This window comes from Corvus cornix, chromosome Z, assembly GCF_000738735.6.
Source record: "Corvus cornix cornix isolate S_Up_H32 chromosome Z, ASM73873v5, whole genome shotgun sequence".
In the NCBI taxonomy this organism is placed as follows: Eukaryota; Metazoa; Chordata; class Aves; order Passeriformes; family Corvidae; genus Corvus; species Corvus cornix.
Genome location: NC_046357.1, coordinates 37902342 through 37928350, shown reverse-complemented (window position 1 = coordinate 37928350; position 26009 = coordinate 37902342). Strand labels below are relative to the sequence as shown.

The 26009-nt window shown below is 38.8% G+C and overlaps 1 protein-coding gene across 2 annotated transcripts; it reads left to right on the top strand.

Moving 5' to 3' along the window:
- The first annotated feature begins 344 nt into the window (after positions 1-344).
- On the top strand, positions 345-26009 carry NAA35 (N-alpha-acetyltransferase 35, NatC auxiliary subunit). 2 transcript variants are annotated; one of them, XM_039566566.1, is made up of 23 exons: positions 345-430; positions 1938-2081; positions 4887-4920; positions 6231-6345; positions 7456-7530; positions 8662-8829; positions 9692-9758; positions 10463-10506; positions 11086-11136; positions 11873-11956; positions 12768-12882; positions 13363-13541; positions 14637-14696; positions 15832-15938; positions 16167-16233; positions 17404-17502; positions 18774-18952; positions 20552-20688; positions 21657-21724; positions 21966-22106; positions 23741-23863; positions 24968-25048; positions 25545-26009. In XM_039566566.1, the coding sequence occupies exons 2-23, from the start codon at positions 1958-1960 to the stop codon at positions 25602-25604; spliced, it is 2178 nt and encodes a 725-aa protein (XP_039422500.1). In that variant the 5' UTR covers positions 345-430; positions 1938-1957; the 3' UTR covers positions 25605-26009. The 2 variants fall into 2 exon arrangements, with proteins under 2 accessions (XP_039422500.1, XP_039422499.1); XM_039566565.1 differs by lacking the exon at positions 345-430 and adding an exon at positions 539-636.

Genomic DNA, 26009 nt, shown 5'->3' with positions numbered 1-26009 from the left:
CAGCACTCAGTCACCTGCACAGTGAAGAACTTCTTCCTCGTGTTCAGGTGGAACTTCCTGTGCATCAGTTTCTGCCCACTACCTTTTGTCCTATTGCTCGGCACCAGTGCGAAGAGCCTGGCTCCTTCCTCTTCACACACGCCTTTTAGATATTTATACAGCGTTCGCAACAGACCTGGAGACGGACTCCGTTCTCGCTGTGCGGCAGCGCTCGGCCGTCCGCGGCTCCCGCATTGTCCCCGAGCCCGTTCCCAGTCCTGCCCCCACCGCTGCCCTGCCACCGCCCACGCACGGAGCCCTCGTGGCGCCCGAGCCGGCACCGCGCTGGGCGGAGCCGCCGTAGCCCCGCCCCGCCCCCGCGTTCCTCGCGGGCGCAGCGGGTGCCGAGCGCTGCCGCCCCGGCCGCTCTCGCCCCGCCTCGCCGCTCACGGTAAGCGGCGGCCGCGCAGGGGCGGCTGTGGACGGGGTGGGGCGGCGGAGTTTCCTGTGTGCGGCTGCGCCGGGGCGCTCAGGCCGGGACCGCGGGCTGGTGGCGGCGGCAGCGGCGCAGCGGCGGCGGCAACGGCAACGGGTCTGCGCGTGTGCGGCAGCGGCCCAGCCTGGAGCGGCGGGCGGCGGCGGCGTGGGACGTAGCGGGTGAGGCCCGGGGAGGGTGCGGGGCGAGGAGCGTAGGCAGAGCCCGCAGGGGCACCGAGGGACGGACGGACGGACGGACGGACGGACGGACGGACGGACGGAGGAAGGGAGAGCCGGCAGCGGCGGTACCGCTGCCCCGCAGCGGGGCGGGCGGCGCGCTGGCCCCTCCCCTGCGGCGGGGCGGAGGAGCCGTGCGGGCAGGCGGCGGTGCCCGGTGCCCCCGGGGACTGCGCGGGGCCCACTGAGCTGCGCGGCGGCCGCGGCTCTGCACCGCCGGAGTCGGGGTGACCTGTGGGAAGAGGGGAGCCCGAGAGGCCTGAATGTCCCGAAATGCAAGGGGGAATTGAATTTATTCTAATTGATTTCCCACGTATTTCCTCATCCCAGTCCGCTGAGCCTGGCAGTCCCTGCAGTCGCTTGAGAACTGTTGACACCCTGACGCTCCCTACGGGGAGTGAGCCTGGCTGGGACGAGGGGACCCCCGAGCTGCTGTTCAAAAGCCTTTTGATCCTCCCCTTTGTTTTTGTTAATTCCCGATGCCCGGGAGGTCTTCTGCCACTGGGGCCTTTGTTTGAAGCTTCCGTGGTGGCGGTGATTAAGCTGCTCAGAGCTTGCCGAGGTCGCAGCTGTCTCTTGCGAGAACTCCCCCAGCATGAGGGGAGTTCAGCATTGCTGGTATCTCACAGGAAGGCTGACCGGGAAAGCGTGGAAGTCCTTAGGGCTGCCCGCGTGTCGGGAGGTTGCGAAAGCACACAACCAGTTTGAAGTAACTGGTCGGTGGAGTTAAAAACTTATATTCCAGTCTGAACTTGCTTAACTTCAATGCCACAATCGTGATACTGCTTTCTGCTAAAGAAATCGTAGGAAATAAGCTTTTTTTTTTTCAGTTTTACAGTACCCTCTTTAATTCCCGTTGCAGAGCAGTAGGAGGACGTGTACTGTAATAGTATAAAAGAACAAGAACGAAATTGTGATGTCTGCATCTGTTGCTATGCTTCCGATTTTATTTCTAATTTGACAGTAGGCATTTTTGTATGGCTCTGTACAGCTGATGTTTTGGTGTCCTTAGTTTTTGAGGTTTCACAGCCTACAAGCTACTTGTAAAGAAATGATGAATAAGAAAACCTTTTTCTTAAAGAGTTTTTATTAATAGGGGTTTTACTGTTTGACCTGTGTAACAGTAGATGTGTAAATAAAATGCTAGTTCATTTCCCTTTCTCACCTGATTCTTGAAAAGAAAAAAAAAATATTCCCATGAAGCACTTTCTCTAATTTGTGCAAATACATGGTGTCTCTGACAGGAATTTAAAGGTGTAGCAGCATGGTTATGAAAGCTACAGTAGAAGATGATGATTCAGGATGGGAACTTGGTATGCCTGACAAGATGGAAAAGAGTAATACCAGCTGGATAGACATAACCCGGGATTTTGAAGAAGCTTGTAGAGGTGAGTTGTAGTCCTTTCATTTGGAGAAAACTCGGAATCCTTTGGAGGCCTAAGCATAGTTCTTTGAGTTCTTCTGAGCAATAATTTGACCCAGGTTCAAGCTTCAGATGAATGAGCTACATTGATTCCGTGTCCCAGCTGTGAGGTTGGAATTATCATGAGCCACCTCACTTTTCTTCCTCTTCCAGATTACATAAATACCTTTTTAATTAAAGTTTTTTCATCTTACACATATTCATACCTGCTTTTTTTTCCTTTGCAAAAATTTCTTCCTGTCTCTTCTGCCAAGTGGAAATGTCATTCAGGCATGCAGAGTCAACATTCTGTTTATTTCTTGTATATTTTTGGATCTCTAGGGCCCAATAATTCTTTTAATTCATCAGTGCATCATTTTTCATCTTTGAAACAAGTATGAGTTTCTGAAATGGTGTAATGTGTCTCAGTAATGGGGAAGCAGTTGCTTCCATTTAAACACTGCCTTTATTACTGTTAGATGCTACCTCTAATTTACAGTTTTTTCAACTGATTTTATGATGACATTAGGGAAAAATAAAAACATAAAAACTGCATCTTACCACACAGAATGTTATATAATGATAAGCACAGTTTCTGTATATTATTTCTCTATATTACTCTATATTGCTTATAAATTATAATTTCTCAATATTACTTATATCTGTGTACCCATCAAATATATCTAAAGACTCCTTTAAAAGTAATGAGGAAAAGCAAGCCTTTCAGTAGTCTTCCCTGGAAAAGACTAAGACACCTGAATAAAGAAGCAGAGGAAGCAGCTGTGTTCCAGGCTATTTAGATGGTGCTGTTTCACAGAATAATCATCACAGAATCATTTGGGTTGGAAGGGACCTTAAAGACAATCTCATTCCAACTCCCCTGCTATGGATAGGGACACCTTTCACCAGACGATGTTGTTAAAGCCCCATGTAGCCTGGCCTTGAACAGTGCCAGGGATGGGGCATTCACAACTTCTCTGGGCAATCTGTTCCAGTGACTCACCACCCTCACAGTAAAGAATTTCTTCCCAATATCTAATCTAAATCTCTCTTTTAGTTTAACAGCATTTCCCCTTGTCCTGTCAGTGCATGGCCTTGTAAAAAGTCCCTCTCCAGCTCTTTCCTAGCCTTCCTTTATGAACTGGAAGGGTGCTAGATGGTCTCCAAGGACCCTTTTCTTCTCCAGGCTGAACAGCCCCAACTCTTTCAGTCTGTCTTCATAGGAGAGGTTCTCTAGCCTTCCATTCATTTTTGTAACCCTCATCTGAACTCACTCCAACAGGTCTATGTAGTTCAGTGCTGAGGACCCCAGAGCTGGACGCAGTGTTCCAGGTGGGGTCTCACCAGAGCACAGCAGAGGGGCAGAATCCCCTCCCTCTCCCTGCTGGCCACACTGCTTTGGATGCAGCCCAGGATATCAAGTTTCTTAGGCTGTGAGTGCACTATATGCTTAGTATTTCTAAAACTTCTTTAACTACTAGAATAACAGAGGGATGAGGGCACATTGTGAACCACTGGTTTTTTTTTAGTCCTTCAGTCTCGAAAAGTGCTTTGTAAGTAAAAGCAAACGAAGGTGGAGTAGTGTCATGGGTTGCCCTGGGCCAGATGCCAGGCACCCATCAAAGCTGCTCACTCCCCCACCTCTGCAGCTGTAAAGAGGAAAGAAATTTTAACAAAAGGTCCATGGGTTGAGATAAGGACTGGAAGAGATCACTCACCAAATACTGTCATGGGCAAAACAGGCTCAACTTAGAGATACGAAGTGAATTTATTACTGACAAAATCAGAGCAGGATAATGAGAAGTAAAATAAGCCCTAACAACACCTTCCCCCCGCCTCCCTCCTTCCCAGTTCTACCTCCTACCCCAGCGGCACAGGGAGACAGCGAATGGGGGTTATGGTCAGTTCAGCACCTGAGGCTTCTCCCACTGCTCAGGGAGAGGAGTTCTTCCCCTGCTGCACCATGGGGTCCCTCCCACAGGAGACAGTTTCCATGAACTTCTCCAGTGTGAGTCCATCTCACAAGCAGCAGCTCTCTGTGACCTGCTGCAGTGTGAGTCCATCCCACGGACAGCAGTCCTCCCAAAACTGCTGCAGCGTGGGTCACTCTTCCACAGGGTGCAGTCCTTCATAGACAGGCTGCTCCAGCTTGGGAGCCGGGCCCCTCTCTCCACAGGTCTCATTTAGGTTCACAACCCTTCCTCAGGCATCCACCTGCTCCAGTGTGGGTCTCCTCCGTGGGTTGTGGGTGAATCTCTGCATCCCCATGGACCTCCACAGGACAGGGGTTCCAAGGCTGCAGGGGCACAGCTGCCTCACCATGGACTGCACCATCATGGGCTGCAGGGGAATCTCAGCTCTGGCACCAGAAGCACCTCCTCCCCCTCCTTCTGCACTGACCTTGATGTCTGCAGGGCTCTTCTTCTCCCATGTTCTCACTAGGCTCTTCTCCATCTGCAGTTAAAACTTTTCTTTCTTCTTAAATCTGTTATCACAGAGGTATTATGACCATTTATAATTGGCCCAGTGGCACGTCCATCTTTGAAGCCACCAGGGATTGGCTCTGCTGGACATAGAAGAAGCTTCTGGCAGCTTCTCACCCCTGTACCACCCCCCCACCAAGCTACCAAAACCAGGCCATGCAAACCCAATGCAAGTAGAAATGTCTGATCTGCTTTCCGCACCTTGTTCTCTCTTAGCATAAAACAGTTTGGTGAGTGACAAGACTACCCTGGAGAAGTTGTGCTAGTAGGATGATTGTAATTGTTTGTTCTGTCCTGTTCCTTTGTAGAACTGAAGTTAGGAGAACTGCTTCATGACAAGCTGTAAGTATGCACGTAGGATGGTTCTGGCTTTTAGATAGGATTATTGCAAACATGTTAATCTTACCTAATAACTAAGCTTTTTTAGACTTTAAATAAAGTATTTTAAGTATATAGAATATCATACATTCTCAGCAGTATGTATATGCTGCACCTGTATGAATGCTGAACATATCTGAAGGTGTAAGTATAACATTGCATTTTTTAATGTGATTGAAATTGTACTTCAGAAGTTTATAGCACATTTTATGACCTGTAGTGATTATGTTACTGAACTATTTTATGGGACGTGCTTTTATGAAAAAAGGCCAGAAAGACTTTAAACTTGGTTGACTCTAATGTCACTATCGAGTTTTTGATAAACACTCCATATGTAACGTAATGTAACTTAATAATAATGTAACTTAAATAACATGCTAAAGCAGAAAGTGAGAACTCTGCGGATTGGAAATGTGTATCAAAGAAAAGCATGCGGTAAAGCATGCTATTAAATGAAAACCCGCTTAAAAGTGTGTGCAAGGATGTCACCAGCTAGTTACTTAGCAGAATCAAAGCACATTTTCAGATGTAGTTCTATACATAAGTGCATTCAAAGCAAATACACTTTTCAGAATTTGAATGTGCCACATGCAATAAACTTTTGTGTATTATAAAGACTGTTGCAGGAGTTTTGATGAATGTTGTGATAAAGTGAGGCACTGTATCTCTTCATATATAGGCAAGTCTTCTTTTGGTGTGGCTCTTCTGCAAGCTTTTATGCCCTGACTACAAGTGATATGTTGTCACATCCTGAGGGTTTTTTTGTTATTAGTCTTCTTAACATGCCCATCTTAAACAAAGCTGGTATATTCAATATATATTAGTCTGTGTCATGTATATTATCATTAGTGTCTGGGGGATGTATCTCACTTGTTTCTTTGGGTATGTTGTAATAAAGAACAGCTTGTTCAATTAATATCAGTTTATTATTTTATGTGATGTTTAAGAAGATGCTATGAAGTTTATAGAAACAAGTGTGCAAAGATATAGTAGTGGGATATGTCACTGAGGAGTGTTCTTCACTCTTATAGAAAGGCTAATAATTTTCTTTCACTTTTAGCCATCTCTTTTCCTATGAACTTGTTGAGAGATCCTTAACTTCCTGAAAACTATGATCTCTGAATATCAGTACTAATTTTCACATACCTTATTGTCTGTTGTCAGAATATGGTGTACGTGGTTTGTCATCCTATGTTCTTTTCCATTAGTTCCTGAAGACTATTTTGTATAAAATAATTACATTCAGCACCTTTTTTTTGTGTGTGTGTTCATAGTTTTGGTCTTTTTGAAGCCATGTCTGCCATTGAAATGATGGATCCCAAGATGGATGCTGGTATGATTGGAAATCAAGTTAACAGGAAGGTTCTTAACTTTGAGCAAGCTATTAAGGTTCGTGTGAATTTCCTGGTTTTGCCTACACTGTCTGTAGAAATACGCAGTTTTGTCAAATTACAGTTAAGCACAATTCAGCGTAATTAATGTTTTCAATCTTCACTTGATACTTATGTTATCTTTTTTTTTTTTTTTTGGATAATTAAGTAAGAAATATCTTGTGATGATTACTTTTTTTTGTTACCTGCATTATCACAATGATGCTAACTTTTCCAGTGAAAAGTACTGTGAAATTATTGGGTATTGATACCTCAAGTAAATGTATTTCCGGAATAGTTTTGCAAGTCACTCTGTGCTTCCCTAAAATGCATCTTTTATATGAAGATCTATTGGTTAGCTTCTATTTAACCTGAATAGAAACCAACTTCCTTAAAAAAGCTGGAAATTAACACTATCATTCTTTGAGTTCATTAACTTTGAACAGAAGCCAGATAATTTACCAACATTAACTGTAATGATTAACTTTTGATTTATGATCAAGATAAATTGGTGGAGAGAGGTTGAAAGTCTTTATGTTATTTTGGAAAAAATAATGCACTTAGGGAAAAGTATTTTTTTTTATGGTGAACTTCATTTTGAATGGAGTTAGAGAACTCCCTAAAATATTGGCTGACTGAGTCACGTGGAATGTATGCAGGATTGCATAGACTGGGCAAACTAAATGATCAAAGTAAAGTTGCAGCCTTTTTGGTTACCTTTAAGTAAAACACTACAAGTATTTCCAGTTTAAAAAGCAGTCTTCAAAGAATTGGTCCTGCATATTCCTTGTTCAATCTCTTTAGTATGATTATACTGTTTTTTGATTTTAGTGTTGACAGTTAACTGGTTTTAAACTTTTCTTGTTAGTAATAAATCAGAATTATTGCTTTATCATTCTCTTTAGGTAGTTTTCTGTTGGTCAGTGTACAACTGATGGGAAGGCAAAGTTTTTAAGAATTCAAGACATGTTATGAAGCTGATCAGCAAAGCTAGTAGTATACAATTACTCTGAAGTCTTAAACAAATTTTATTTTCCTTTTTGGCTTTGGTACAAATAAGTTGTATTTTGCCTGTATGCTTCCATAGTATTTAGGGTTTTGATTGGGTTTTTTTGGTTTGTTTTCTAAGGATGGCACCATTAAAATAAAGGATCTCACTTCACCAGAGCTGGTAGGAATAATGGACACGTGTTTCTGTTGTTTGGTAAGCATTTGTCTGTTCTTTAGGTTATATGGTTTTGCTTTTAAAATGTATTCCTTTAATCCATCTTAAAAAATGGATTAGCAGAACTCAAAAAAAGATTCACCAAGCAGAAAATACATACATATATTTTAATTTCCATTTAGTTATTTACATTGTCTATTATGAAAGGCTTAATTTTGATATTTAATTTTTTTACTATAAGAAATATGGAATATAGCTGGTAGCACCTTAAACCTTAGAAAGGTTTTATAGTTTCTGGTTTTATAAATGTAGGTTATCTGATTGCCTGCTGTGTATTGATGTTTGACTGTGTTGGAAGCTGAGTGTGCAGTAACTGGTAGCACTCTGTTGCTCCTTTCTCTACAGCCAGAAATGACAGAGCTTACAGAGGCATTTTGAAGAAAGTAAATAAATTCATTTAGAAAAATAAGTTAAATATCAGTTACTTCTTAATTGCAGATTTTTTTCTGTGTATATGCTTTAATTTCCTCAGTAAATGATACTAATTATTTTCAGTTACTCTTTAAAATTACATCAATAACATTATTTTTTAAAACATTTCCAATCAGTTTAGTCAGAAAGACATGTGAAGATCATTGTATATCTGATACAGTGTAACATCACTTGTTTTCTGCTCCTGGCCCCCAAATACTGACTCCATTTGAAAAGATGGTTCTACTTTATTTTATGCAATTTCAAGATAGAAATTTAAGTTACTGAATCTTTCCCTGTAGCTTAAAGAAACACAGAAGTGGTAGGGAGAGGGGATTGTGGCAAGAAACTATGTTGTAAAAGAGAGAGAACATGAAGAATACTGGTGACTTGTCTCATAGTCATTTGCATTTCCCAGTCACTGTTTATGCAGAGAAAGCTTGTAAATGTGAAGGTCTCTTAACATAATGTCATGTCTAAATCACAGGGATTAGACCTGAACTTTATAGAAGAGGTTTATCCAACACCGAATTCTAGGATTGAAACACCTTCACTTGCCCTTTTTTGGTACATGGAAGGTTGCCATGATAAGGAGTTTCCTAGTGAACCTTTGAAGCACAATAAAATGGAAGAAGAATGGAGCTATAAAAATGAGGACTTGGCTGTCATGAGTAAAATACTTGATTTCCTTTTCTCTAGATAACATGGTTAGAAGGACATTCCTTGGCACAGACAGTATTCACTTGCCTTTATATTCATAATCCAGACTTCATAGAAGATCCTGCTATGAAGGCTTTTGCTCTTGGAATCCTAAAAATCTGTGATATTGCCAGAGAAAAGGTTAACAAAGCAGCTGTTTTTGAGGAGGTATGTGTTTCCCATCTCCTGTGGGGTCAAATATGCAACATTATACCATAATGCAAGTAAAACAATGTATTAGTGACATTTGTTCATGTTTGATTCAAGGATAGCATAGGAATAGCAATTCATAATCCTAGAAGTATTAGACTCAATACCTTTAAAATGCAGTTTTCCCCAGTGACGGTGTTTCATGCTCTCTCTTCTGTATTTTCCTCGAGTACTAGAGCCACACATATATTTTACTCAAAAAGCAACTCAAGTCTTGTGATTAACCATTTGAAATCCATTTCACTTGTGGTTTTCTTCCAGTTTAAGTTTTTTATTTTCTGTGTTAGATAGTCATGATCGTCTTTTGTCTAAGATGTCCATCTGGCAACAGGATCAGAGTCCTGTTTCCTGTGCTCAGAGCAATCTGTTTCCTCTGAGCTTGGACAAGTCACTCTTGCTGACTGTATCTAAAATGGATCAAATACTGCTTTGCAGCTATAGTTCTTGTAACATTTTGGTAGGGTGTCACTTGATGAAAATATGAAGGGCATATTGGTATTAAGGATTTATGCAGAAGGTAATTGCCTCAAGCTGGATTTGCCCAGGAAAATCATTCAGTGTATTCATTCTGAGTGTAATTCAGTTGTGTAGATTAAATCTGGACTTTTATTCTTGATGGAATGAAACAAAAGTACACCTCATGCATACCCCCAACCACTCCCCCAAAAGAGAAAAAACAGCAAAAGATCCAAAAGCTATTAAGAAAACAGCTCCCAGAAAACCCAAACCAAAAAGAAAACTTCAAACCACAATCTGAAAATTTTTACTACAGCTTTTTATATTTCACTACATACTGCTTCCTTGATGTTTTTTTTTTTAGGAAGATTTTCAGTCAATGACTTACGGATTTAAAATGGCCAACAGTGTGACAGATCTTAGAGTTACAGGTACAGTTTGTGCTTTCTTTGTAACTGTCCAGCAACCTCTTTCTCTTTTGAGCATGTAATTACTTTCAGTCACATCTGATGAACTGCTAGGAGTCTCTGCTGTTAAGTTTTTTTATTAGTCTTGTGGCAATTGCTGACTTGGTAAAAAGAGAGATTGAATTAGTTTTCCTTGGAAAAAAGGTTCAGTTGTCTTGTTAAGTGCCTGAGAAACGGAGGAAGTGCTTTTAGATGGGCCAGCAAAGTCGCTAGGCATGAGCTCATCATGGTATAGATACAGACCACTGGAAAGTGCATTGCTTGAGTTCTGCTTTTTTGTCTCACAATTTGTTATTCTTTAGGAAAAAAAAAGCAGTCTAGTAGTTCTACAGGTATGAATACATATGTTATTAGGTACATTCATAAGCATGTAAGTTAATCTTTTCGATGTATGATTTTTTTATGCGTATTTGAGCTTTCTGTTGATTTATTTTTGAAAAATTTGTGAACGCTTCAGCTTTGCATCAGTTAGTCTATATTCTGATTTTTGATTGTTGCAAGACATCTCCACCATTCCTCACAAGAATATTTTTTGTCTAGTCTTTGGCTAATGGATACGTAAAGCACTTCTAAGTTTGATTTTGCCCTCAAAACTTCTTCTCCCCTGAGTGGTATAGGTGTGCCTAGGAATGCTTCTCAGCTTTTAATCGTGCTGTGATTTTTTCCAGGTATGCTGAAAGATGTCGAAGATGACATGCAAAGACGAGTGAAGGTATTGTTTTCATGTTTGTCTTGTCAATTATACTTCAGGTGTACTTAACATAGGTTTGGGGAAAGGAGTTGGATTATGAGGAATGGAGGTTTGTGTCATTATGGTGGGGTTTTTGAAGAACTGGCATAAATGGTTTGTGTAACATGCCTTCTAGCTAAAGATGGTGAAAGCTTCAGACTTCTGTATACTCTTCAGTAGTTGCTTCACTAGTAGTAGGTGGAATCATAATGTAGAAGGTAACACTGGGCTGGGACACAAGAAAGTATGTATTTAACTTTCAGGTTTTAGGCAGAGATACTATGTAATGTCAAAGAAGTTAGTTAATTTTCCTTTACCACAGCTTACAATGTAAAATGGTCATGCACTGTCCTTGCTTACTTGCAGAATTTACTGAGGTATGTCTCATTACTATCGGAGAGTCATTCAAGTACCTGGATTATATATTAAGAAATTTTGAATTTGAAAACTGATTTTTGGGATTATTCAACAGGTAGATGTTTTAGAGAAGGTAAAGGGATTTTATCAGTAGCTTCCCTTTGCAATTTTTAGTAAATTATTTGACATTTCTTTACATTGTAGAGCACTCGAAGTCGACAAGGAGAAGAGAGAGATCCGGAAGTTGAACTTGAAGTAATGAATTGTTTGTTTTTTTTCCTGGATTTCAAGAATGTAAATGGGAGATTTAAATATGGTATAACCCCACCCATGCATATAAAAAGCAGCCGGGGAGTGTGATCACCCAGGAGCATGGTGAAAGAGCTGGCAAACAGCGGGACATGCCAGTCAGGGCATGCTGAGGCACTTTGTGTGGGGAGGCAGTTTGTCCAGGGAGGGCAGCAGCCCTGTGGGAGTTCTGGACACCACCATAAAAGAAAGACATTAAGGTATTAGAGAGTGTCCAAAGAAGGGCCATAAAGATGGTGAAGGGCCTTGAGGAGAAGCTGTACAAGGAGCAGCTGAGGTCACTTGGTCTGTTCAGCCTGGAGATGAGGAGATTAAGGACAGACCTCATTGCAGCTACTACTTCCTCATGAGGCAAAGAGGAGGGGCAAACGCTGATCTTGTTTCTGGGGGCAGAACCCAAGGGAATGGCCTGAAATTGTGTCAGGGGAGGTTTAGGTTGGATATTAGAAAAAGAGTTTTCACGAGGAGGGTGGCTGGGCACTGGAACAGGCTCCCCAGGGAAGTGGTCACAGCACCAAAACTCTCAGTCCTGGAAGCATTTAGACAACACTCAGGCACGTGGTGTGACTCTTGGGGTGGTCCTGTGCAGGGCCAGGAGTTGGCTGGATGATCTTTCTGGGTCCCTCCCAACACAGAATATTCTATGACCTATTGCTTAGTAATCAGTATAATTTTATTACAGCATCAACAATGTTTAGCTGTCTTCAGCAGAGTCAAGTTTACCCGCGTCCTACTAACTGTCCTAATAGCATTTACAAAAAAAGAGGTACGTTCATTTGGCCTTTCTGTTTGCATTGGGATCCTGTGAAGTTCTCTTTTTTTGTTCTTTAAGATCAGGCAATTACTGTGTAGATTCAGGAGATTTGAATGTGGGTGGAGGTAAAGCTCTGAATAAAGCCTTACAGTGGCAAATATTCAGTTTTTATTCAAAGTGGGAAACAAAGGGAAGGCTAGTGGCTGACATTATCATGGCCTTGCAGAAAGACAGAATATTCATTACAAAACACTTAAAAATATTTATGGCTTTCTAATTACTCTTCTCACACACATGAGCAAAACTTCTTGTTTTGAGTTCCGTCCCCTCCTGTGGAGTTACCTGACATTGGGCAGTGTTTAGTCCATATCAAAAGAACTGTTAGCTTTTCCTTCCCTGTGATACTGAATATGTATCTAGACATCTTTGGTCTGAGAAGAGGAGTTCGGTAGCATTCCATACAATTTGCCTGTTTTTTGAATATAAGATTTCCCAATTGCTGAGAGGCGAAGGAACTTCGTGTTTTAAGGCAAAGGGATAGAACTACATGCCCCCAGAGCAGACTCTCACATAGCGTATGCAGGACTTTCAGTTGTAATTATCGTAAAGTCTTACAAAGCAAAATACACAATATTGAATTTATGTATAGATATATGAAATACAAAGAACACTACTGCACAAAAATGTTGGGTTGTTTGGGTTTTTTTCAGAACTTGTGTAAGACCATCAGAATCTTAATGCCCTTACTTTTTTTATACTAGCATTAATTAGATAGTCAAAATGTATTGGTTCACAATGTTAATAATTGTTTCCTGCCTTTCAGACAAGTGCAGTTGCAGAAGCTCAGAAACTAATGACTCAGGCAGCTGACTTGCTTTCTGCCATACACAATTCACTGCATCATGGTATGCAGGCACAGAATGATACCACTAAAGGAGGTATGTATCAAATTACACCATTTTTTCCTTTCCTGGATATGCTCTCTTCATAAATGTAAATACCTTTGTGTATTTAAAAAAAGTTGAAATCACTATTTACTTTGAACTAAAATACTTCTTATGCAACCCATTACAGACTTGCATTGTTTAATTTTATTTTACCAAGTGGTGGTTCTCCTGAAAGCAGTACTGTCATTTCAAAGCCAGAAATAATGTGAACTTTTGATTGATGCCACTTTAAAATAGGGAACAGGACTTCACTGTTTGTACAGGTGTATGCTGAGATGCTGAGGACTCGGTGTTTTTTAAATAGTAATCATTGCTGTTGTTGGGTTGTTGGAGTGTCAGGAAGTTAACTGTCACTTAAAGAATTCCTTTTGGCTAATTGAATAATTTGTACTATACTTGAAAGTTTGAAGTGGGTCTGAAAACACAGATTATATGCAGTTTGTCTCTCTCTCTCCCCTCCTCCTTCTTTAGATCATCCTATTATGATGGGGTTTGAGCCACTTGTTAATCAGAGATTGCTGCCACCAACTTTCCCTCGATATGCAAAAATTATTAAAAGGGAAGAAATGGTCAATTATTTTTCCAAACTAATAGACCGAATAAAAACTGTATGTGAAGTAGTCAACTTAACTAATTTGCACTGTATACTGGTAAGCATGAATATTTCTTATTTATTGCCAAAAATAAGATCTGAAAATGCGACTTGCAAAATATAATTCCATATATGCGTGCTCTTGCTCACTGGTGAGAAAACTAGCACTACGTATGTATTTGGTGTTTCTCACTGTTATGTACAATTTCAAAGTTTACTATCCTTCCTTAATACTTTATACTTAATCCTTCCTTAATACTTAATATTTTTCTTTTTTTGACGAAGACCTTCCTCTTCTCAAACCTCCCACTTTTCCCGTAATTTGTTAAATAATTACACATCTTACTGGGAAAGGCCAAGCAAGTTTCTTTGGTTGAAGAGCTGCATCTACAGAACATAATTCTTTTCTATATGCCTGATTTTTTTCAAATTTATTAAGCAGTATTCTGCACATGTGCCTATAACACAAGAGAGCACTAAATATGTGCTTAAACATGTAGTTCCCTAAATGGGCATCAAGTTAAGCACCTGCTTATATTCTTTCCTGAATAACTGATATTAATCTTAGTTACTGCCTACATTTATTAGAAGACACTTAAATGCTTGAAATATTTTTTAGTATCCATGCATTCACTGACTGATAAAAAGAGATACAGTTACATCAAATCTCTTGTCTTTCTATTTCCTGTTAATTAATAAAGAAGCGTTTGCATGAAGCGTCTGGTACCAGTTAAACCTTACCTGGGTTTCAATCAATTTTTTTAAATCATTTCTCAGTTTTGTTCAATACCTGTTGTAGTTACATCATGATCTTAACAATCTCATAGTATTTTTTTTCTGTACTATCATCTTTCTAGTTGTTGCATTTGAAAACTCAGAAACCTTTTGGTTAAGTACCAAGTAATTGCAGAAAATCTTCATAATACATTCTGTTCAAACTATTTGTGGTCACTTTCTTACAAGTTGTATAAGCCATGCTATGTTTGTCTATGCCTTTAAACAAAATATTGCTGTATTTACACAGTTGTATATAAGTGTTCAGGGAAGATGCAAGTGTGTGTAAAAATGATTTGGTGTATATTTACATATATATATAAATTGGCATATTAACCTGAATCATCTTTTTTTTTTTCTTTTCCTAAATACACATTAGGATTTTTTCTGTGAGTTTAGTGAGCAATCACCATGTGTTCTTTCAAGATCCCTGTTACAGGCAAGTCCTAATTATGTCTATGAATAAAGTACTTCTGCATTCATTATGAAATTGTTATTGTTTTAAATATTTCAATAATTTGCATAGAACTTAATAATATTTAAGTGTTAAAAAACTTTCTGTGGATATTTAAGTATTATGGAAGAAATATTTTGCTGTGAGGATGATGAGGCATTGGAACAGGTTGCCCAGAGAAGCTGTGGATGCTCTACCAAGTCTTCACGGCCAGGAACGTGTCTGGGCCCATGGCAGGGGGATTGGAACTAGGTGATCTTTGAGTCTGTTCCAATACAAACCATTCTGTGATTCTGTATGTGGAGGCTTATGTTCTGATCTAATTTTTAAAATAATGTTTAAATACTGTTGCTTTGATCATTTTAGTACAGGCTAATTAAAACAGAAAGTGTTAATTTTTTTTTTCTCTGCCATAAAGCTGTGCCTGTAAACACATTTTTTTGCTGCTCTCCACATGCTGTGCCATTTTGAGCTGGTGTTTGTATGCATCTCCTTGTTTGGACAGAATTTAATGTATAGACTGCTTCTATTGCTACAGCAGTAAAACTGATGGTTAGTGCAGAACAGGCTGTTCTTTCTCACTGCTTCTCTTACCTTGAAAGTGCATTATATGTACCTTGACTCTAAGTAAATAATTCTTTCTAGGAGTTTTTGATTATAATAGGATGCCCCTAGATGCCAGAAGTTCTTTACATTTGATCCCTATTAAACCATGTGTAGAGCCAATGGAATACAACTATGGGCAAGTAAAATGTTTTCATTGTGTGTTTTGGCCTACACATGTGTTTGTGTAATCCCTGTGGTTGCCTGACAGCAGAGCTTTTTCTCTAATTGCTGAAGAACCATGTAAGAAAGGGACACAGCACTCATGGAGGGAAGTTAAATGAGTATCAGACATGACTGATGTAAGCAGTAGAATCCATAGGGACTGAAAAACATCAGCAGTAGCCTGGCAGTATTTCTGACTCTTTAACCTTGGACCTAGTTGAACCATTTAATTCTTAAAGTAATCTTACAAGTTTCTTACATATAGTAGGTACTGCCAGAGTTTTCTATTAGTAATTCTAGAGCATTACTTTTAACTTAAGACATGTTTCTAAAAACACATCTTTACTTTCAGACAACTTTCCTAGTAGATAACAAGAAGGTGTTCGGCACTCACCTCATGCAAGACATGGTAAAAGATGCCTTAAGGTCTTTTGTCAGTCCTCCAGTACTTTCTCCAAAGTAAGTGGATCTTGAGTTTATTTGCGTGTGTTTACATGTCTGATGAGAAATATTCCTGCTTACAAGAGCAATGTCAAATGTACAAAAAATGTACATTTTATACTTCGTACTTATATATGAAGGAGTCAGTTGCTGTTGCTGCACTTGTGTTTCTTTTTTTTATTCTGTGCTACATAGACTGGTGGCATTTATAAAAAATACGTATGTACATGGATATTTCCCTTTTAGGTGTTGTCTTTATAATAACCACCAGGCAAAAGACTACATTGATTCCTTTGTCACACACTGTGTTCGGGTAAGTGTTCATTCAATTACAGCATGTTTGTGTGTATGAACACTTGGCAGATTTATATACATTTGAAAATGAGACCAGTTATTTTAGGCAAAAGGCAAAATTGAAGAAGTTGGCTATCTTAAATTGGTACTAATTTTTAAAAATCCAGTGTAATTATTGCTGGTTTTTTCCTCCTTCCAGATTTTAATTTAAAATTTCACTTTATAAGAAATCTGCACCTACATGTCACAAAACAAATGCATAGCACTAATAAAACCAAAATTATTTCTGCATTCTGTCCTGTTTCAGTTTTTTAAAAATTGTTTTAAAAGATTCTGTTGTGGAATGTGGTGCAATGAAAATATTAAGAAAATCACAGAATTATTTAGGTTGGAAAAGACCTCTAAGTTCATTGAGTCCAAATCAGCACTGCCAAGTCCATCACTAAACCATGCCCCTAAGTGCCGTGACTACACATCTTTTAAATACTTCCAGAGATGGTCACTCAACCACTTTCCTGGGAAGCTGGTTCCAGTGCTTGACAAACTTCTTTGTGAAGAATTTTTTCTTAATATTCAACCTAAACCTTCGCTGGTACAACTTGAGGCCATTGCCTCTTGTCCTGTCACTTGACAGAACAGATGACCCCCACCTGGCTGCACCCTCCCGTCAGGCAGTTGAAGAGAGTGATAAGGTCTCTCCTGAGCCTCCTCTTCCCCATGCTAAACAACCCCAGCTCCCTCAGCTGCTCCTCACAGGACAATGCACTCCACTCTGGACACGTTCCAGCCCCTCAATGTCTGTCTTGTTGTGAGAGGCCCAGAAATGAACACAAGATTTGAGGTGAGGCCTCACCAGTGCTGATTACAGAGGGACAATTGCTGCCCTGGTCCTGCTGGACACAGTGTATCTGACACAAACCAGGATGCCACTGGCCACCTTAGTCACCTGGGCACCTGGATTTAGCCTTAAGAAATAATACTTTTGCCCCAAGCATTTTGTTCTGGTGACCTTCCTAAAGGATGCTCACTCAATCTCACATCGACTTAAGCTAACTCGCACTTTGAAGGGATTTAAGGAACCTGCCTCCTAATATGGATATATAAACCAGGTGCCTAAGTAGACATCGCAGTGCTTCTCCTGCAGTTTCAAAGTTGCATTGATAATTTAAAATTACTTTGCTTCTTTCAGCCATTCTGTAGTCTGATTCAAATCCATGGACACAACAGAGCTCGTCAGAGAGATAAACTGGGTCACATTCTTGAGGAATTTGCCACTCTACAGGATGAGGTAATGTCCTAGGCAGCAGACCAGCAAAGTTTCTTTCCAGGTATATTACTGCCAAAGTAAAGCATGGTACTAAATTCTAAATGAATGATGCAAAATCCTTAAGACAAGGATTCCTAAAATTTAGCCCAAGAAATTGTTATGATGCATCCAAAACCTTTGTGTTAGATGTGTTGAACAAAAACATACTACATTTTTTAAGATTAGCTTTGTCCAATAAGTAGACTTCAGGAAAAGCTGTTGCGATGTAATTTACTGGTAACTGCACAGCTTTTAGTCTCCATCCTGCTTGTAATTGTCAGTCTGCAAGATGTACCAGGGGGAGATAGACAAGGCACACTTACAAAACACCTTTGAAAATTTAGCCTTAAACCTACGTAAGATGTAAACTGCAAAATTTTATAATGATTAAAAAGAAAGTAAAAAATAACTCTTCAAAATATGTGCTCCAACTGATTTTGGACATCTCTCAAGAATGGGGAGGGAGAGGTGAGAAGAAAAAACATATTTTTTCTTGCTGGAAATACGTTTCTTCAGTAGCGAGAGCCATATAATAATAAAGTATTTCCCAGGATGTACATTGCAAGGAAAACAATGGAGGAACTTGGAGTTGGAGGGAGATTTTGTGTGCTCCAGCTTTTTTCAAAATGGTTTGAATTGAGTTTGTTGCAGTATTATAGCTGAGGCACTGGTTTTTTTCATTTTGTAGCATTTTATATGGATTGTTCTGTTCAGGATTACTGATGATATTCCAACTGTGAGAGACTTTGTCTTCCATACAATTTGCTTCTGAAGACAAAATCGGTCTTAGCAATATTTTAGTTACTCTGGTGGAACACACAGTGTGTTTCTTGCATGTTAAGCTTATAAATTTATTTTTTCAATGCAGCTAGGTTTAAAAAAAAAAGAGTAATTATTGCCAATATAGAGCAATGAACAACAGAGTGTAATGGGTTCTGAGTTTGTGCTCATGTGACTGCTAATGATCTATATACAAATATATTTTAAAATTACAAATATTATCTATCTAATGTTCTTGCTATATTACTGTATAGAATATTTTTGTTCTGTGCAGCAGAATTTACATATGTGACTATCTTTCCAGTTTTCTGACAGTTCTAGACTTATTTCTCTTGTAATCTGGAGCGTGAATTTACTGACCCAATTTGTTAAGATTTTGTTAAGATTTTATTTCTGGTTTGGGATGCTGTTTCAATCAAATGTTTTTCGTCCTCTGTCTGTTATTTTAAAGTTTTGGTTTTTTTTTTCAACAGGCAGAGAAAGTAGATGCAGCGCTTCATAGTATGTTACTGAAGCAGGAACCACAAAGGCAACATTTGGCTTGCTTGGGCACCTGGGTCCTATATCATAACCTTCGTATTATGATACAGTATCTTCTCAGTGGCTTTGAGTTGGAACTTTACAGTATGCACGAATATTACTACATCTATTGGTAAGAGGACGCTTTATTGACAGCTCTTCGAGGAGGGATGCTCCCAGAGAGCTATAATTACAAATATTTGAAGGAGGGACTTCAAATATGATTTTATGATCTCAAGCTTGCTCAACACTGTGTTTGGTTTACCTATTCATAATATTACAAGTGGGGAAAAAAAATCTGTTGGTCTCTATTCTAGAGTTACTAAATAGGGTACTTTTTTTTCCTGAAATAGTAATACACACTCTGTTTAGCTTTTTGGCGCAGGGTCTTCTATTGACAGTGAATGAAAAATGTGCTGATTTTGGTAGACAAGAGCAAGCAGGAGAAAAGCAATTTCCTTTATTCTTTTCTGCCTTTCTAGTATCAGGATTGATAGTCTTATTGATCTCTAGTATTCTGGAAAAGTTCTGCAAAGTTGTAACTGTAATCTGAAAGTTGACTAGCTAAAATTCACTTCTTATTTGGAGTATATTTGAAGAGAAATCTTCTGCCTTTAGTGAAAAGGATTGCATTATATGGAGACAGAATACTTTTATTTTTCCACTTCCGTTCACATTAATTATTTTTCATAGTTAATGGCTTGCGCCAAAAGATAATTTTTTTTTAAAATGCAAAGCTACCCAGAGATTCCTACGTAAGCCATAAGCCTTCTTACTGAGAGATTAGAACAGTTCAAACGACACAAACTTCAGTGCAATTCATTGTGTTTTTATATTGTTTCAACAGTGGATTAAATATTAAGTGAGAAAATTAATATTCCAGAAGTTACCAGAAGGTGGCAATATAAGTAGTGCCTCAATACGTAATACCAACTTGTGTATGAGGGTATTTTTTTTACCTGCCCATATTGCCCTCTAGCATTTTAATAAAATCACTCTTAGTTGGAATTGTCATGTCAACTGCTTTCTTACTTACGTGAACAAAAAAAAGGAGAAACAATTTCTGAGAGGTAACGTGCAAATGAAACTCAAATATCTCAGTAACTATTACTACATTTTTATTGTGCTCCAAATCTGTAATTTTTTTTCTATTCTCTTTTCCCCCTATTCCTTTTGATTTGAAGTCAATTAAGATATTTATTGGACTCGCTTCCACTTTCTCTTAAAGATGTCTCTTAACTCTGAAAGAACTGCACGTGAATGTTGTGTGTCTGTGGGCTTGACCCCTTTATGTAATAATTCACAGCTTTTTAGTGCTTGAAAAAGCAAGTAGTGATCTTGTTTGTCAGAATAATTAAGTACAAATGTAGAAAAGGTATTAACATAGTATCTTTAAAAAAAATATTTCATTTGTTGGGGGAAGAAAGAGTTCTAGAAAAATTTGATCTTACAGAAGTTTTGAAATAAGCTTAGATTTCACTTAGTAAATGTGTAAGAGACTCGCATACCTTGAGCTGTTTGTGGTTGAATCTGAACCAGAACAAGAACATAGACTGATGTGTTGATTCCAGCCATGCAAAACAAAGAGTTTTCACAGCCCATAAACATTGTCCTTTGCTAGGACACGTCCTTTGCATCTTAGAGTAAGTGCCTTGGTGGTCGGTGGGAATGCGTGCAGCACGAGTCCATGGTGCACTGCCGCCCGTAACAGCTCCATACTGCTTCCATGCAGGTATCTCTCAGAGTTCCTCTATGCCTGGCTGATGTCAACGCTGAGCCGTGCCGACAGCTCTCAAATGGCGGAGGAGAGGATAATGGAGGAACAACAGAAAGGCCGTAGTAGTAAGAAAACAAAGAAAAAGAAGAAAGGTACCTAGGTGTAGAGTGTTAACTCAAGATTTCTTTTTTTCCCCCTTTCATGCAGCTATGTAGAATTAAAATCCAAAATTTACAGTGCCAACACCAATATGGGTAGGAAAAATATCCTAAAGTTTATGAAGGCTGAATGTAAAACTTTTTAAGAATTTCCCTATTTAGTTAGTTACTTGCAAATAGATCTTTCAGAAAAACACAAACTCATTTATATTGCCAGTTTCATCAGTTGTGTTATATGTTGGACCTTCTCAGAGTTTATAATTCCTGCAGAATTATGCTTTTAGTGACTGTAACTAAATTCAAACACCAGACTTTCAGCATATTTCTGTAATTTCTATTTGGCTTTAGAAGTTCTTAAAGCATGTTTCTTAATTTTACCATGGTGAGCTTCCCTTTCTTTTCCTCGCCACCTTTTCAAGGGGAACAAACAATCGGATATGACTAGCTCAGGATCATATCAACTAAACTCCCCTGTCTCTAGAAGTTCAGAAAATTACTAATGTACTTAAGGTGCCATGTGTTGGGCAGTTTAGCATTAAACACTGGAAACTAAAGGGAATCTTACAAGAATGCTGTCAGGATTATTAGGATAAAAAGTGCTTTAACATTTTAGCCCTAGAAGTCGGAAAGATCCCTGAACTAAGCAAACAGGCCTCTTGTGTACATACGTAAGTTTCAGGCTGTTCAGTGTTTTATAGTGTCATGGGAATGCCACTGACCAGTTTATGCCATTGAGAGCACTATGGTGTTCATGTGATTGGTAAGTGTGTCTTGAGGTATTTTATGTAACCAGGAGCCAGGTGAGCAGAAATGAATGTCTAGGCTTTGTATACTTCAGTTATTTTAAAATATAATTGAGAGTTACGGCACTTTTTGGAAATTTGGAAGAGCTCTTTTGATCTGAAATTAATACGTGTACTTACATTGAATTAAAAATATATCTTTTTATGTAAAATTTGCAGTTCGCCCTCTTAGCAGAGAGATCACCATGAGTCAAGCATACCAAAATATGTGTGCTGGGATGTACAAGGTAACTCATTTGTGTTCTATGTGTTTCCATTTTTTTTTGTAATGGGGATCCTGCATACATTGCATGCCTTCTTTCTTTGTAGCGGGGCTGGAAATCAAGTTCAGGTTTATAATTTTATATGGTAAATTCTCTACAGTTTTTCTATCCTTCCAGTTATAGCTAAATCATAATTTTGATCTTCCTTACAGCAAAATATGACATAAAACTAATACTTTTCCCTATATTTATCCTTTTCTTTTAGACAATGATTGCCTTTGACATGGATGGCAAAGTAAGAAAACCTAAGTTTGAACTGGATAGTGAACAAGTTCGATATGAGCACAGATTTGCTCCATTCAACAGTGTTATAACACCACCCCCAGTGCACTACCTGCAATTTAAAGTGAGTAATCTTCAAACGTGGTGCTGCCCATGCTTTTATAGAAGTCATTTACTTACCTGCTTTAGATATCGATGTCATTGTAAAAAGAGCCTTTAATGTCTCAAAGTGCATCTTGAAACTAAGTCAAAATGGCAAGGACTTCTAGCTTTAGTTTTGTGCAAGGAAGATATTGCACTAAATTCTTTATAAACTTAGATGCTTAGATATTTAAAAATTGGTCTGATATGGCAGTTCAAGATGCTTCTGTTGGTTTGCATGAAAATCTCTTGGAAGTCTATTAACAGACTTCTTTAACTTCTTCTGTTAACAGGTTGTGGTTAATTATAGCAGCATGTTTTTATTAGTGCAGCAAGCAAATGGGAAAATAAAAAAGTTAATTTTGAGTGGTGTTTTGAAGGGACCAGTGGAGGCTTGTCTTGTCCAGTCTCCTTCTTCAAGTAGCATTATAAATCACATTTAGCTGTATCTTGGTCCAGCCAAGTCTGAAAAAAAATCAAGATTGGAGATTTTCCAACCTCTTTGGTTAAACCTGATCCAGTTACTTTTTTCTGGTCCTTTAAGTCTCAGGGTAACTGACTGAGGGCTGCACTTTTTTCCTAATGTCCAGTCTGAATCACTAAGACACAGCTGTGGCCTCTCATGTTACACTGTTTGCCATTATTAACAAGAGCCTTTATCTTCTGACAGCTTTGTAACTGTCTTTAGTTGTAGGCTGCTATTAAAATTACCAATTAGCATCCTTCCTGTCTAACTGAAAAAGTCCAGGTCCACTGACCTGTCCTTGTGGCTTATATGCTCTAGGCACCCAACCATCTTCACATCTCACCATCTTTCTTGAACTGAGTGGATCCAGCCCTGGATGCAGTATTTCAGATAATACAACACAAATATTGAGTATAGGATGATAACCTTCCTTGATATGCTGGCTTGGATACTCCCATATGAGGCTTGTCTGATCTGTAGTAAGAGCACCTTGTTGGCTGGTATTCAGCTAGGTGTTTGCAGAACCCTGCTGCTCACCCAGCTGGTTATTAGTCTCTACTTATATGAGACTTCAGTTCAGAATTAATCTGAACTGAAGCAGTGCTATATTCTATGCCAGTCATTCTCCCCAGTTTAATGTTAATGTGCACTGTTGTAGTGGAGATTATGAAACTATCACGGTTTCCTCTTTGTCATTAAAGGTTTTTTTAATACCTAATCAAAAACAAAAAAGTTGGAAGAATCAAAATTATATAAAATGAAATCTTGTACAGTTTCAGCATCTGACCTGCTGTAACTTTGAGTAAACAATATATTTATTTTTTCTCCTATTTTTTTTTCATATAACTTCATACCTTCTTGCATGCCATTATTAAAGCAAATGAATGGCAATTTGTTCAAGAGAGAGACTGTTTTATAAAGATTATGACAATTTCATTAGGTTTTGTGGCACTATAATAGTTGAGCACTGTGTTGCTGCTTGGGTTTTGCCATTTTAAATAAGTGTTTTGACTCCAGTTTTGATTCTTAAAATAGTATTTAGTTGACATAACTCTTTCCTTGAATATAGTAATGTGATAAAAAACCAATTTCCTGGTAATTTTAGTTTTATATATTTTAATATGTATTTATGTATTTCTGTAACACACTAGGAAATGTCTGACTTAAATAAGTATAGCCCACCTCCTCAGTCATCAGATCTCTACATGGCAGCTAGCAAGCACTACCAGCAAGCTAAAATGATTCTTGAGAATATTCCAAATCCAGACAATGAGGTAAGACTGAAACACTAGGAAAAGGAGTATTTGCTAGAAATAGAATAAGTGTTTGGTCTCAGCTGGATCTGCCTGACATCCGAAATACACTTACATCAAAATGCTGAGCAAAGCTGAGTTCTTTGATTAAGGAGTAGACAGCAGAGAGTGGTGGCAATCTTGCACAGCAGTCTGTTTCAGTACCTCAGCTAACATAAAGTTGTGCTCACTGTTAAAAAACCTCTCGCTGCTGAGGACCCAAGATGCTGGATAGCAGCTTATTTCCTTCTTGATTCTAGCCCATTTCTAAAAGCACAGCAGTTTTAACCAGACAGTGATAACGTGCCTGCTGCGCTTATTTGGAATCTAGTAATTCAGGTAGCCTCCTGAGAGGTGGGAAAAATAGGTTTGAATATCATTGGGATGAAAAGAGGAATGAGTCTGGTACTTGTTCCCTGCAGCAGTTTCTCAGCACTGAGCCGTAAACATGGGTAGAGATTTTTCTGTCTTTGTTCATAGTTTAAACCTTAAGTGTCTGTGACTATCTTTTGGACCAAGGAGGATGCTTTTTCTGTCATATCTAAGCAGGTTAAGAATAGTTACAGGATTAGGTCCTCCTGAGAATTTAGGATTCACTTTCTCTTCTCTGGATCCTGGTGGTACTCATACATGAGCTATCAATTTGAGGATAACCAAGATAGTTCAGAGGTAGTTTTGAGCACGTCAAGAGCACTTCCGTGCAAAAAGCCACCAGTTCATATATGAGTACCCCTTACCACTGTGTTGCAATGTTGAAGATTAGATGCCTAGAGTCTTATCTGTACCTTTATCTGTGGGAGTGCCACAGAACTTGCCATTGTTTCCATGGTTTTGTTCAAGAATTGTTAAACCTGTGGTTTCTGTGGTCTGTTGAATTTAAAAAGTTACTTAAAATAAATGCATCCTTCATTAAATTTAATTAATCCAGCTGTTGTACTTAAAGCAAATCCAAAACTGTCTGATCTCTGTTAAACTGATCCTGTAAGAGAACTGCTGTATGGCTAATACTATGTCAACATTAGAGTATTGAAATCATTTTGAGGTCAAATGCTTTGACTTGAAGACTTCTTGCCGTTTTGTGTTTAGGTCAATCGAATTCTAAAAGTTGCAAAACCCAATATTGTGGTCATGAAGCTGCTGGCAGGAGGCCACAAGAAAGAGTCTAAGGTAAGGAGATGCCAGCTCAATTGAACGTAAAATGTAGTAATACATACATTAAGGTTGTATTCAATGATCTGGAGATTTCCCAACCTGAATGGTCCTGTAATTCTATGTAAAGCCACTACAGATCTCTTAAGAGCCAAATGAGTACATTCAAGCTGTAGTTACTCTTAAGAACAGGGAAAGTAAATTTATTTTTCCCCTGGAAATAGTTTGTTGTAGTTATCTAAATATGGAAAACTCTAACCTATAAATCTTTTGAGAAAAAAATTGGGAAATACATGTGGGACAACACAGACTAATAATCTCACTTCAATAGTGAGAACTGTTGAAGCAAGTGTAGCAGCAGCTTGTGTGAACAAACTCATGAGAGTACTGGCTGCCACAAGGACTATTTCTTTTCAATCTGTTTAATTTTTTTTTTCTGTCTGCAGGTTGTTCTCATTATGGGTATTAAATGCCGTAGTACTGCTCTCTGACCTTTTAAATCTTTTCTATATAGGTTCCTCCAGAATTTGACTTTTCTCCTCATAAATACTTTCCAGTTGTGAAGCTTGTTTGAAGGACAAGATTTTTTTTTTAGGATACCCGAAGAATATCTGTGTAGCAGATACCAGCTCTAGGAGGGAATATCTAGTGCTGCACTTGGATTACGAGGGACCTCCAGGATAAAAGTACTGTTATGTGGAATATCTGTAGTCTGCTGCCTTTATGTGATTTGAATGACAACTGCTGTTTTAAAGTGGTTTGTATAAAGATTTAATGGATTTTATGCGTGAAGCTGATTTTAATCAACTGTATTATTAAAGAATGTTGTATCTTGGTTGATTTTGTTACAGATTTTGATCATAAATAATTTTTATTAGTGTGTTCTGACAAAGTCATGGGTTAGGAACTGAATAAAAATCATGCAGTAGAGCCTCATGTGCACAGCTGAGCTACTGTAATTCTGCATTGAACAAAGTTA

Coding starts and splice junctions, on each gene's coding strand:
- NAA35 (XM_039566566.1), top strand. CDS start 1,958: ATGGTTATGAAAGCTACAGTAGAAGATGATGATTCAGGATGGGAACTT. Junction 12,883..13,362: donor GAATGATACCACTAAAGGAG/GTATGTATCAAA, acceptor CTCCTTCTTTAG/ATCATCCTATTATGATGGGG. Junction 17,503..18,773: donor TTGCCACTCTACAGGATGAG/GTAATGTCCTAG, acceptor TTTTTTCAACAG/GCAGAGAAAGTAGATGCAGC.